General features: G+C 36.3%; 1 protein-coding gene across 2 annotated transcripts in view; it reads left to right on the top strand.

Moving 5' to 3' along the window:
* PAFAH1B1 (platelet activating factor acetylhydrolase 1b regulatory subunit 1) overlaps positions 1-14,147 on the top strand; it is an 80,995-nt gene that overhangs the window by 48,916 nt on the left and 17,932 nt on the right. For both annotated transcript variants that reach the window (XM_041724702.1, XM_041724701.1), the window contains exons 3-5: positions 7,285-7,369; positions 7,619-7,693; positions 8,502-8,708. In XM_041724702.1, coding sequence (XP_041580636.1) covers positions 7,285-7,369; positions 7,619-7,693; positions 8,502-8,708 — 367 coding nt within the window. The remainder of the gene's footprint in view (positions 1-7,284; positions 7,370-7,618; positions 7,694-8,501; positions 8,709-14,147) is intronic.

The following is a 14,147-nucleotide window of genomic DNA, read 5'->3' as shown; positions in this document are numbered from 1 at the left end:
TGGGACCTGATCCCAGGACCCCAGGATCATGCCCTGAGCAAAAGTCAGACGCTCAACTCCTGAGCCACTCAGGTGTCCCTGACCCTCTTGGTTTTGGATCAGGTTATCTTGTGGTCATGGGATTGAGCTCCATGATGGGCTGTGCACTCAGCCGAGAGTCTGCTTCAAATTATCTTCCCTCTCTCTCTCCTCACTCTCTCTAATAAATAAAATCTTAAGAAAAAAAAAAGATAAACAAGGTATGGTCATCAGGACCAAAATTGTTAGGGATCCCTGGGTGGCTCAGTGGTTTAGCGCCTGCCTTTGGCCTGGGGTATGATCCTGGAGTCCCTGGATCGAGTCCAACATCTGGCTGCCTGCATGGAGCCTGCTTCTCCCTCTGCCTGGTTCTCTGCCTCTGTCTCTCTCTCTCTCTCTCTCTCTCTCTCTCTCTCTCAAGTAAATAAAGTGTGTTTTTAAAAAAAGATTAACAAGATATGGTCATTAGGACCAAAATTGTTAGGGATCCCTGTGTGGCTCCGTGGTTTAGCATCTGCCTTCGGCCCAGGGTGTGATCTGGGAGTCCTGGGATCGAGTCCCACATCGGGCTCCCTGCACGGAGCCTGCTTCTCCTCCCTCTTCCTGTGTCTCTGTCTCTCTCTCTGGGTCTCTCATTAGTAAATAAATAAAAACTTTTAAAAAGTCTTCCATCCTTAATAAAACTGATGAAAATCAACTCTAGATTAACAACTGGAATTAGCAGACTCTAGAAGTGTCGTTAGGCTGTTAGATCCAAGAGATTCTCTTACCTTACCCTTATTTTAAGTGATAGTGATACACCTTCCCTGGTAGAAGTTCTGCATTCCCTGGTTCAACTATCTCTAATGGCATGAGACTTATTTAAACTTAAGTTCTAAGTTGTTTGCTGAGACTTATTTAAACTTAAGTTCTAAGTTGTTTGCTATATTTCTGTATATGTATCTTGCCCTTTGGTTGTTGTATATTATGATATTAATGCCTTGTGATATCTCTTTCCAAACCTACTCTCATATATCATATTAACCAAGCATTTACCCTCATTAAATAAAAAGAGAATCTATCCCTGATATTCTCAAAACTCATTGCTGCTCCCCAACTCCAGTGTTTTATATTGCTTATTTGAAACCTTATTGTGGAATGGGAATACTGAGGCCATTTGAGGTTCTGAAACTATGCTTGCTGAAGTCGACAGGGACCTCTTAGTGTCAGGTTCCTTGGGCACCTTTTAGACTTACTTTGACCTCTCTCATGTGTTTGTCACTGCTGTCCATCACCATTTCTTTCTTTTTTTTTTTTTAAGATTTTATTTATTCATAGAGATGCAGAGAGAGAGAGAGAGAGAGGCAGAGACACAGGCAGAGGGAGAAGCAGGCTCCATGCAGAGAGCCTGACGTGGGACTCGATCCCGGGACTCCAGGATCATGCCCTGGGCTGCAGGCGGCACTAAACCGCTGCGCCACCGGGGCTGCCCCCATCACCATTTCTTTGAAGCTTCCTTCTCCATTGCTTTGCTGACATCTCTAATTGTCTTTTTTTTTTTTTTTTACAAAAAAAAAAAAAGGTTTATTGATTGATCTTAGAGAGCACACGTGCATTAGTTGGGGGAGTGGTAGAGGGAGACAGAAAAAGAGAGAGAATCTCCAGCAGACTCCCTACCAAGGGAGGAGACTGGTATAGGGTTTGATCTCAGGACCCTGAGGTCATCACCTGAGCCAAAAACTAGGAGTCAGATGCTTAACTGACTGAGCCATCCAGACTCTTTGTTCTTAAATGTTGGTATTTGTCAAGGTTCCATCAGTTATATTCTGGTCTCCTTTTTTTTTTTTTTTTTGCCCCTATTATATACCTTCTTCTGAATTGTCTTTCACCACTTAGGTGGTTTGAATCACTGCTCCCTGTTTGCTATTTTACAAAATCCCTTTTTTTAAGCCTGTCTCAAGCCATGATCTGTATATCTCATTACCTCTTAAGTATCTTTAAATATAGCTACTTCAAGTCAGAAGGTTTATTTATGATAGTCACACAGAGAGAGAGAGAGAGGCAGAGACACAGGCAGAGGGAGAAGCAGGCTCCATGCACCGGGAGCCCGATGTGGGATTCGATCCCGGGTCTCCAGGATCGCGCCCTGGGCCAAAGGCAGGCGCCAAACCGCTGCGCCACCCAGGGATCCCTGAACTTATTATATTCTTATCTCTTTTTCTTCTTCCTCTTTTTTCCCTGTGTTTTCTTTCCATGTGAATGGTACTACAATTCACTAGAAACTTGTGAATTAACTGTGTTTTCCCATCTCTCACGTCTAGTCAGTTACCAAAACAAAAGTCTAGTGGTTAAAAGTGTGAGTCATTTTTGGCTTCAAGGGTATGCGTGTAGGGCTTTTTAAAGAGCAGTAGAAGTTGGAGTGCCTGGATGGTTCAGTCAGTTAAATGTCTGTCCGCCTTCAGCTCAGATTGTGATCCCAGGGTCCTGGGATTGAGCCCCACATCAGGCTCCCCGCTCAGCAGGAAGCCTGCTTCTCTCTCTCCTTCTGCCTGCTGCTTCCTCTGCTTGTGCTTGCTCACTCTCTGTCAAGTAAGTAAATAAAAATCTTAAAAAAAAAAAACAAAAAAGCAGTATAAATGCTTTTTTAAAAAAAATATATTTATATGTTTTAGAGTTTATGTGTGCTGGAGGCAGGGATTCAGCAGGAGAGGGAGAGAGAGTCTTAAGCAGACTCCACAATGAGCAGAGAGGGTCTGATGTGGGCCTCGATCTCACTACCGTAGATCATGACCTGAGCTGAAACCAAGAGTTGGAATGCTTAACTGACAGTGCCACCCAGGCGCACCCCATTAAAAGTGCATTTTTAAGCACTTACAAAAAAATATATAGAAATAGAGAAAAATAGAACCACTCTAGTTAAGGAGGGAGGTGCAGAGCTCTCTCTACCTGCTTAGCCAATATGTTCCCCATCTACTCAGTAAATGTTTTTTGGAATTATTATCCTAGATTATTTCACTACTTCCTAGTTTTGTGGCCTTGATAAATCAGTGTGCCAATATATAATATAGGGGTAATATACTTTTCTACCTACTTTAACTGGATTGTTTTAGGATCAAAAGAGACAGTGAATGTTTTTTAAATTATAACATTTTATGAAAAATATAAATGTGACATACAACTATAATGGGGTGCTGCTTTACACACATTTGGAATCACCTCCATCTTTCTAATTAATTGCATTTGCCACACTACACAGCACAACATCTTTAAAATGCAGATATCGAGGGGCCCCTGGGTGGCTCAGTCTGTTGAGTGTCCAACCCTTTATTTTGGCTCAGGTCATGATCTCTAGGTCATGGGATTGAGCCCTCTGTTGGGTTCCACACTTGTCAGGAGTCTGCTTTGGGTCTCTCTCCCTCTGCCCCTGCTCACTGTATGCTCATTGTCTCTCTCAAAAAACTAAAGTCTTTAAAAAAATAAAATGCAGATGTTGGGTTAAGCTACATAGAACTTAGAAATATGGCAGAAGTTTTAAAAATTTAATATCTAGTCAGTCCACTTTAAAAAAATTATTTATTTATTCATGAGAAACACAGAAGGAGAGAGAGGCAGAGACACAGGCAGAGGGAAAAGCATGCTCCATGCAGGGAGCCTAAAGTGGGACTCAATCCGGGGTCTCCAGGCTCATGCCCCAGGCTGAAGGTGGCGCTAAACCGCTAAGCCACAGGGGCTGCCCTCTAGTCCACTTTTTATAAAAGTTACATAAGCAGAATCAAAGGATAAAAACTTGGGTTTTTTTAAGTCAGTAAATGCTAACCCAAATGTTTGAAAAGTAAAAATGGTAAAGAGATGACATTCATAACTATTGATAGGAATATAAATCGGTACAACCCTGGGGAACAAATTTTTAGTAGCTATCAAAATGTCCTAAAAATGTATATAACTTTTTGTCTTTATTCAGGCTACTCTTAAAAAATATTATAAACTTGGGTGGCTTGGGACACCTAGGTGGCTCAGCAATTGAGCGTCTGCCTTCGGCCCAGGGCAGGGCCGAAGGGCAGGGTGATCCTGGAGTCCTGGGATCGAGTCCTGTGTCGGGCTCCCTGCATGGAGCCTGCTTCTCCCTCTACCTGTGTCTCTGCCTCTTTCTTTCTTTCTTTCTTTCTTTCTTTCTTTCTTTCTTTCTTTCTTTCTTTCTCTCTCTCTCTCTCTCTCTCTTTTTTCTTTCTTTCTTTCTTTCTTTCTTTCTTTCTTTCTTTCTGTCTCTCATGAATAAATAAAATATTAAAAAATAAACAAACAAACTTGGGTGGCTTATAAATAACAGAGATTTATTTCTGAGAAGTCCAGTTTCAAGGCACTAGCAGATTTGCTTCCTGGTTCCATAGTCACTTTTTATAAGGGCACTAATCGCATTCAGGAGGACTCTGCCCTGATGACCTAAGTACCTCCTAAAGCCCCATCTCCAGATACCATATTAGGTTTGAACATAAGAATTGGAGGGTGGGGGGATGACACACACATATCCAATCTGTAGCATCTTTTGACTCTATTGTAAAGACATGTAAAAGGCTTTATATGAATGTTTATTTGCAGCATTGTTTATAATGGTGAAAATTTATAAACAACCTTAAAGTCCAACAGTAGATAATTGCTTAAATAAAATTTGGTACATCTACATCATAGAATATTGTGTCTGAGGGCCACCTGGATGACTCATTCGGTTAAGCATCTACCTTAGCTTAAAAAAAAAAAAAAAAAAAGCATCTACCTTGAGCTCAGATTGTGATCTCAGGGTTCTGGAATGGAGCCTGGCATCCAGCTCCCTGATCTACGGGGAGTCTGCTTCTCCCTCTTCCTCTGCCCCCTCCCCCCCCCAACTGGTGTGCACACACTTGCTCGCTGTGTGTGTGTCTCAAATAAAATCTTTAAAATAAAGAATATTGTGTTTGAATATTAATAACTGTGATATCATAGATTACTGACAAGGCAAGATTTTCAAGAAATGGTGAACTAAATGAACAAGTTACTTGATTAAAAGCCATTTCCTTTATAATGCATACATGGTGGTGTGAATTTATGGGCAAAGAACATGATATGAGAAGATTATACTGAGGGCTTAGCAATGGTAATCTGAAAATGTTGGGACTTTTTTTTTTTTAATTAAGAGGAATAGTCATTTTGCATTTTTTCCTTTAACTGTTCTTATCTGGAAAAGTACCACCATATATCTTTATGAAAAATAAGTCCACTAAGATCATAATTGTTATAATTTGTGCATGTATTATGTGTATATATGTATTATCTATTATATGAGCTTCAGTATTGTAAGCTGTGTGCAGCGTCTTCAGGCAGTTTCAGGCATTAGGGCTTGACCTGAGGGTAAGACTGGAGCTAGGTTAGGAACATTAAATATTTACAAGTACTATATATGATTTGTTTACGCTTGACATTTTTAAAGAAGAAAATAAAGCTAAGAAATAGATATGTCTTTTAACTTCTTTGTTTCCTTTATTATTTGGGGTATTCTAACCAAGGGAAATATACTTTTATTGAAGGCTTGTAACATAGGCTCTGACAACATAGTATTTGATGGAATATTTTGAAGGATCCATTGCCTTCCTATTTTGTATTGTTTTGGAAGGCCCAAGTAAACTACTTGGTGGAAATTAAGATGAAGTAGATTTCAGTTTCATGTAAAGAAGGTACTTATGAATCAAGTTATCCACTAGTGAGAACAGGCCAGAAGGTACAGGCTGTGTGATATGAGCAGGACACAGACACAGATTCAGAATAATAGTAAGAATTTATCTTTCCTCAGCCCTGTGTTCATGAATGTGATGTGCTTGACCCTGTCTTCCACTAGTTAATGCTTTAATCTTTGGTATACTAATAATTACTTGGAATATAAAATGTTTGATGTAATTCCCTATTATCTTCCTCCACTGCTTGTTTTACTTCTAACCTGCTATTGAATTAAACTTGATTCCACCAATTCTACAATATTACTAGAGTGTTTATAAAGCATTGGGTGGGCAGTGGCTTTGAAAGAGTAGTCATAGCAGTATTGTTTGTGGTAGTAAAAGTGTATGTCTGTAATGGAATACAATATTTTTTTTAAGGCAGGTTTATGTCTGCTGGTAAAGAATATGGCTAAAATTGAGTTTATGTGACATTGTGTGTAAGACATTTGTAGTGTGCTGCAGTTTGTTTAAGAAACAAATACTGATTATCTCTAGACTATGCAAGAATGTGTAGGTAGATTGTCTCTGAATATACAAAACACTGATTAAGTACCTCAGGAATGGAATATTGGGGGTCAGTGGTAGAAAAGATACTTTATACTTAAAACAGATTTAAATTTTGTTTAACCTTGGATATATGTTAGCTTTCTAGTTATTTAAATTAAAATGTTTTAAAGGAAATCCCAAACTACTGTTTCTGTCACAGTGGTACTTAAGGCTCAAAAAAGTTGAGAGACATTGGAATAGGTTGCTTTAGGAGGGAGGTAGCTGATTTTCTCTTTGAAAGATTATGAGAACATGAAGAGGCACCTGCTAATTCAGCTTTTCTAACCTTCAGGTTCTTTTAATTCTAAATAAATGTCTCATTCTGTGATACTATACTAAGTTATAGCTTGTGTCCTTTTCCACTCTAATGGTTTAAAGTTATCTCTGATATTAAATACTTATTAATTATAATTTATCACAACAATTTTCTGTGCAAATGTAAATTTCAGTTGCTAGTCTGTGAGCATCTGCTAGCATAAGTAGTAAAGTAAGGCAGAATGTAAATATGAACAAAATTGATGATTAGTGTCACAAATTGATAGCTGTTCTGTAAGCCATATCTTGATCTATAGAGTGCCTGCATCTTGTAAGGTAAACAATACATAAGATCTCAAGAATAATGTTTTAATACTTTGGATATACTATGACAGAACTAGATGTTTTAGAGGCCTTGGGGAAGGGTTTCTTTTTTTGTGAAATACCTGTGTGATTTGGAAGGGAATACTTTTAAAAGAATGTCCTAAGATTTATGAGATTTTAAATATTTAATATAGAAATCAGATTTTGTGGAGCCCCTGGGTGGCTCATTTGGTTGACTGTCCAACTCTTGATTTTGATCTCGAGGTCCTAGGATCAAGCCTAGTCTGCTTTTCCTCTCCTTCTGCCTCTCCACCCACTTGCATGCGCACACACTCTTTCTCTTTAAAATAAATGAATAAATAAAATTTTTTTAAAAAATCAGATTTTGTTAGAAGACATTTGAATTTTTTTTTTTCAGAAATCGAGCTATAGCAGATTATCTTCGTTCAAATGGCTACGAAGAGGCATATTCAGTTTTTAAAAAGGAAGCTGAATTAGATATGGTATGTTTGCCTTTTTACCGTTTTTCATAGTAAATAAGTGGATTTTACTCATGTGTCATTAGTTAACAGTCCTATCAGTTATTCACAAATCTCATCATTTGTTATGTGGTTTACTTTGGCCCTGGGTTTTTACTCCCAATCCCCTTTTTTTCTATAATCATATATTTAGTAACATTTGGGCTTTAGGTGAACGGTCTGAATGATTTTGAGCCATTTGTCAAAAGGTTCTCATTTTTTTTTTTTCTCTAGAATGAAGAATTAGATAAGAAATATGCTGGTCTTTTGGAAAAAAAATGGACATCTGTTATTAGATTACAAAAGAAGGTATCTCCATCTTTCTTTAAAGTAACTTGTAAAAAAAAATAAATAAAGTAACTTGTATTTAGAGTGTTTTTTACATAAACTTTCTGAAAATATTAACATCAGTTATTCTGCATGGCCAATAAAAATAATTTTTAATGCATTAAAAAAAATCTTTGACCTAGACAGGTCATTGCTGATACATGCTAACACATGCAACCCAGATACTGGCTCCAGTGAATCCACAGAACCCTGACTTCACAAAGAATTGATACTGAAAAAACTCATTTGTGCATTTAGATGGGAAGAAAGCATGTAGCCAATATGATGCTGGGAAAGGGCACTAAAGTGTGCTCGTAGAGAAGTCATTTTCATCTCTGTGCTTTTATTTTTATCTGTGAAATGAAGGCAACAAATATTACTCTGGCCCTAAATTTATACTTTTAGTAGGCAAAGTTAGAATAAATAACATTGTTATAATGTAAGTTAATCCATAAAAAGCTCTTAGAAAAGTTACCTAGCACGCAGATGCTCAATAAATGTTAGCTTTATTGCACTGCTCTTCCTCTAATTGATATATATTGAAATTTTTTTTAGTTAAGTAGCTGACACAATCATAGTGAATCTTTTTCATTTCATTTTTGTTACACTAATAAAATTTTGGTGATATATAGATCATTTTTAGTTAAATTTGTTGAATGCTTTGTAAATTACTGAAATTTTTTCAAGTATCCTACATACACAGATGCAAACTAAAGGCAGTTTTTAAACATATCAAATATGTTATTTTCATTGGAATTTATCTGTATATAACTATGTGTTCCTTCTCAAGGTTATGGAATTAGAATCAAAACTAAATGAAGCAAAAGAAGAATTTACGTCAGGTGGACCTCTTGGTCAGAAACGAGACCCAAAAGAATGGATTCCCCGTCCACCAGAAAAATATGCATTGAGTGGTCACAGGAGTCCAGTCACTCGAGTAATTTTCCATCCTGTGTTCAGTGTTATGGTCTCTGCTTCAGAGGATGCTACAATTAAGGTAATTTTTTTTTTCAAAATTAAAGATGTACAGTACTGTACAAAACTGTTAAAAGCATTAGAGTTAATTAGGTAAAAGAAATTTAAAAATCCTTTAAAAAATCTCTGATTTTTACTGATAAATTTGAGAAAATTGGGTGTCACTAATTTAGTGTTAGACCATAGGTCACCTAGTACTTGAATAATTTTTGTTCTTGGGGAATGAAGATAAAAGTGTGCCTTGCTTTTAAGCAGAGATAATAGATGAAAATACGAGATTACAATACTAGTACTTCAGGGGGTGCATGTATTCTGCAAAAGAATTTTGTAGGGGACTTAACTGAAATTGGATTCTCCTTGATGTATTTTAAATACTAGCTTTGATTCCAAACAGTAGTTCTCCCCAGGAATGTGGGAATGTAGGAGGTTTTCACTTTATAAGCTATCTATTTCTCTCACTTTTGTATTTTTTTACAATAAATGTACACATTTTGATGTTTTATCTTTTAATCCAGAAAAAAAGTTGCTTTTATAATTCCCTTTGATCCAGACATGATACAGTAACAGTTATATATAAACTAACTGCAGAAAGATAAATAAAATCATTAAAAGGTTTAGATAGGTTTCTCTCTTATTTCAGATTAAGCTCTAGATTTTAAAAAGTTTCATTTATAGAGGTATTACTAAGAAAATGTGAGTAAGTTACTAAGACCATATGTATCATCATCTAGCAGCAGTCCAATATAAAAAATACTGGAATGACTTAAATGTGACTCTACTTAATTTGTTTTTCAAATTAAACATTCTGTTCTGTTTTCCTTATATGGTTTCTTTAGTTTCTAAATCCACAGCTTCCTTCCATTCCATGGGATGGGCTGCAGAGAAATTGGAAGAGAATCTTAAAATCTTATGTGTACTATAGTCTGAAATGATTACATACCAAATAGATTAATCATTGCTGTTTTTCAAATGTATGTAGACATATATTTAAATTATTGATTTCATGATAGTCTTGTGTACTGTAAAACTTTACTGCTGTCATGAGGCATAAGGGTGACTAGGTTAAAAACCCAGTCTTTTTTTTTTTTTTAAGATTTTATTTATTTATTCATGAGAGGCACAGAAAGAGAGGCAGAGACACAGGCAGAGGGAGAAGTAGGCTCCATGCAGGAAGCCCGATGTGGGACTCGATCCCGGGTCTCCAGGATCAGGGAAGGCGGCGCTAAACTGCTGAGCCACCCAGGCTGCCCCAAAACCTAGTCTTAATTACTGATTTTGCAGCAGTGGTATAAGAATAAGCAAAACTGTAAATGTCCCATCTTAAAATGTATCTAACTGAGTGAGCTTTAAAATATTACAGATTGGGGCCCCTGGCTGGCTTAGGCAGTAGAATATGCAACTCTTGATCTCAGGATCATGAGTTCAAGCTCCATGTAGGGTGTGCAGCCTACTTAAAAAGAAAACCAGAAAGTTCAAATTGGAAGTTTTTAAATTTGTGTGTATAACAATTATGCCACATAGCTCAGCAACTACTTAATAGTTCTACTTCCATTTACTCTTAATGTGCACGTGGCTTTTTCATTAGTGAAAAGCATTGTATTTAGTTTTGATTTTTTTTTTTTGTTAAATTTATTTTAAAAATAGGTTTCTTTGTTTCTTTTCTTTCTTTTTTTTAAAAGATTCTATTTATTTATTCCTGAGAGACACACACACACACAGAGAGGCAGAGACACAGGCAGAGGGAGAAGCAGTCTCCATGCAGGGAGCCCAACGTGGGACTTGATCCCAGGTCTCCAGGATCATGCCCTGGGCTGAAGGCGGTGCTAAACCACTGAGCCACTAGGGCTGCCCAGTTTTTTTGTTTCTGATGAATCATTTTTAATGATTTTAAGCTAGTTGTTTTGTTTATATGTGAAGGCAATATAGTAGGATAGTTAATATTCTTGGTTCAAGTCCTGACCCCATCACTCAAAATTAATGTGATCATGGGCAAATTATAACTTTTTATGCTTCTCTTTCCTTGTCTATAAAATGAAGATAATTAATACTTATCTCATAAGGCTTTTGGTAGGATTAAATATTACATATTATTATAATATGTAGAAACTGCTTAAAATAGTACTGACCAGATATTAAAGGAGTACTTGGTGCCAGCAGTTTTTCAGTACCATGAATTTTCCTTTTTTTTATGTCATTTCCAGTCATCTACTATCATAAATAATGTTCTATTCATTCTTACGCATAAAGCTTTCTTTTCTCAATAAATTACTTCTATGAATATTTTGTGGAATGGAAAAAAAATCGTTTTTCTACTCTTCTTCCATACTTTTGCTCAGTTGTGGTAAAACCTAGGATCTACTTTCCAAAAAACCCAACATAGAGCATAGAATTTTTTGTGTAATTTTGTGACTATCTTGGACAAAGTACATGATATATTTAAGGTTCAATTTTCTCATTTTTTGGGGGAAGAAGGATGAAAAATTTTTATGTTATTAAGATTGTTTTGCTTAAAATTAAGTAATGTGTACATATATAGTGCCTGACAGATATAGGTAGTTGGTAAGGGCCTAGTAGAATATAGCTAATGTTATAATTAACAATAACAAAAATTTTTATTATATTATTTCCCTTGTGTATTTGGTAAATAAAACATTTATTCCTTTTAGAGTAATTCATTTATATCATCAGTCTTTAAACTTTAAGAATTAAAAAATAAATAAATAAATAAATAAAAATAAACTTTAAGAATTTAGGGAAAATGTAGGATAGATAATTGGAATGGTTCATAATGGTATTTTTAATTGCATCATTTAAATTTTTAAAATGTTCTTTTACTTCTTCTTCTTCCTTTTTTTTTTTTTAAAAGATTTTGTTTTTACATGATGCCCAGCGTGGGGCTTGAACCCACAACCTGGAGATCAAGAGTTGTACATTCCACCGACTGAGCCAGCCAAGCACCCCTTGAAATTTTTTTTTTTTTTAAGATTTTATTTATTTATTCATGAGAGACACAGACAGAGGCAGAGACACAGGCAGAGGGAGAAGCAGGCTCCCTGCAGGGAGCCTATAGGACTACAGGACTCGATCCTAGTTCTCCAGGATCATGCCCAGAGCTGAAGGTGGCGCTAAACCACTGGGCCACCAGGGCTGCCCTGAAATGTTATTTCTTTCTTTCTTTTCATTTTTTTAAAGATTTTATTTATTTATTCATGAGACACACACACACACACACACACACACACACACACACACACACACAGAGACACAGGCAGAGGGCAAAGCAAGCTCTATGTGGGGAGCCTGACATGGGACTCAGTCCCAGGTCTCCAGGATCATGCCCTGGGCTGAAGGCGATGCAAAACCGCTGAACCACCCGGGGTGCCCTGAAATGTTATTTCTGATTGCCATGTAGAACTATTCTTAAATATTTTTAAAAATGAACAACAATCAAAACTGAAAAATGCATTCAACTAACAGAGCAGATGAAGGGCTGCCAACTTTTTATAAAGAGTTCAAAACAGGGTCACTTGGGCGGTTTAGTCAGTTAAGTGTCTGCATTGGCTCAGGTCATGATCTCAGGGTCCTGGGATTGAGACCTATGTCCGGCTCTCTGCTCAGCAGGGAGTCAGCTTCTTCCTCACTCTGTCTCTCAAATAAATAAAAAGTTCAAAACAAATGTGAAAAACAGTAATCATCTCAATAGAAAATTGAACTGTGGGATATGAACAGACCATTCATAGAAGAGAGAAAAATGACTAACCAGTAACACAAATTTTGACTTTGCTACTAATAGTAGAAAATATATTAATATTGTATCTCAAATCTGTCATCAGTATATTTTACTTTTTAGATGAGAATTCCCAGTGGTGATCAGAATTTATAAAGCAGGCATTTTCATTACATTAAATATAATCTTATGAGAGAAAAATTCAGCAGAATGTATGAAGAGCTTAAAAAGTCTGTACTTTTGAGTTCAAGCCCCACATTGGGTGTAGAGATTACTTAAAAATAAAATCCAACAACACATGTTTGCAAAGTCTAATGGCATGGAAAAATACTTATGGTGAGAAGCAGAGGAGAAATGGGATAGTGTAGTACACAGGGTCATTATACTTAAAAACAGCATAAAATGGAAAAACAATGTCTTTGGTAGGATAGTGGATTTTTTTTTTATTGCCCTTGCTATACATTATAGTTTGTTATTTTTATATAATCATGTGGAAGTAAGAGAAAAAAATTAATTTTTATTTATTCTTGATGTTTACAAACTAACACTAAAATACCTTGTTTGCTTACCATTTATGAAGAGACCATTTTCTGGGTATACTTATTTTAGAGAAAATGTTACAGTGTTATTTGACGAATGCATGGAAAGTTAACTGAAACTGAATTGCAAGATCACACCTTATTTATTTTTAGTATGTAAGATATTCATCTACAACCTTGGTGTCATTAGATACTAAATGAGGGGGAACCCTGGGTGGCTCAGCGGTTTAGTGCCTGCCTTCGGCCCAGGGCATAATCCTGGAGTCCCAGGATAGAGTCCCGCATCCGGCTTCCTGCATGGAGCCTGCTTCTTCCTCTGCCTGTGTCTCTGCCTCTCTCTGTCTGTGTCTCTCATGAATAAATAAATAAAATCTTAAAAAAAAAAAAAATCTCAAACAAAAAACCATTGTCCAGTATTATACCATTCATGAACACATATGCAAAATCCTTAACAAATTATAAGCAAATTAAATGCAGCAATTTATAAAAAGGTTAATTAAAGTAGGGTTTATCCCAGAGTGCAGGAATGGTTCCTGGTTTCCAACACTGGAAAATCAATCAGCGTGATACAGCACATCAATAAAAAAACATAATAGGTTCAGAAAAGGTATCTGACAAAATTCCAGCGTTCATTCAAGATCAGAGCTCTAAGTAAGCTAGGAAGGGAGCTTCATTAAGCTGATAGAAGGTTAAAATATCTGAGCATAATAATTAATAGTGGAAAACAATGCTTTCCCCCTGAGATCAGGAACCAAGGCCAGGATGTTCAATCTCAATCACTTAAATTAATGTTTGTAAAAGAGTACCTTAAAAAAAAAAAGAGTACCTTGTCAGTGCAGTAAGGCAGAAAAAGAAATAAAAGATATGTCAGATTGGAAAGAAAGAAAGAAATTAAACTGTCTCTTCTTGGAGACAACATGATCATCTATGTAGAAAACTCAGAGAATCTATAAAAAAGCTGCCAGAACTATGGCTGAATGTAACAGAATCTCTTAAATATAAGGGTTATAGGGTTAATAAACAAAGGGTCATTGTATTTCTATAAAGTAGCAATGAATAATTTGAAAATTGAAATTTTAAAATGCAACTTGGAAAAAAAATAAAAGTAAAATGCAACTTGGTCATTTCAAAAAACCTCAGTATTTCAGGGTAAATCTAGTAAAATAGATGCAAAATTAGAAATCACTTCTGTGGG

The sequence above is a fragment of the Vulpes lagopus genome, chromosome 12 (assembly GCF_018345385.1).
Source record: "Vulpes lagopus strain Blue_001 chromosome 12, ASM1834538v1, whole genome shotgun sequence".
Lineage (NCBI taxonomy): Eukaryota > Metazoa > Chordata > Mammalia > Carnivora > Canidae > Vulpes > Vulpes lagopus.
The sequence above is the reverse complement of the archived record's forward strand: the minus strand, read 5'-3'. Positions and strand labels throughout refer to the sequence as shown.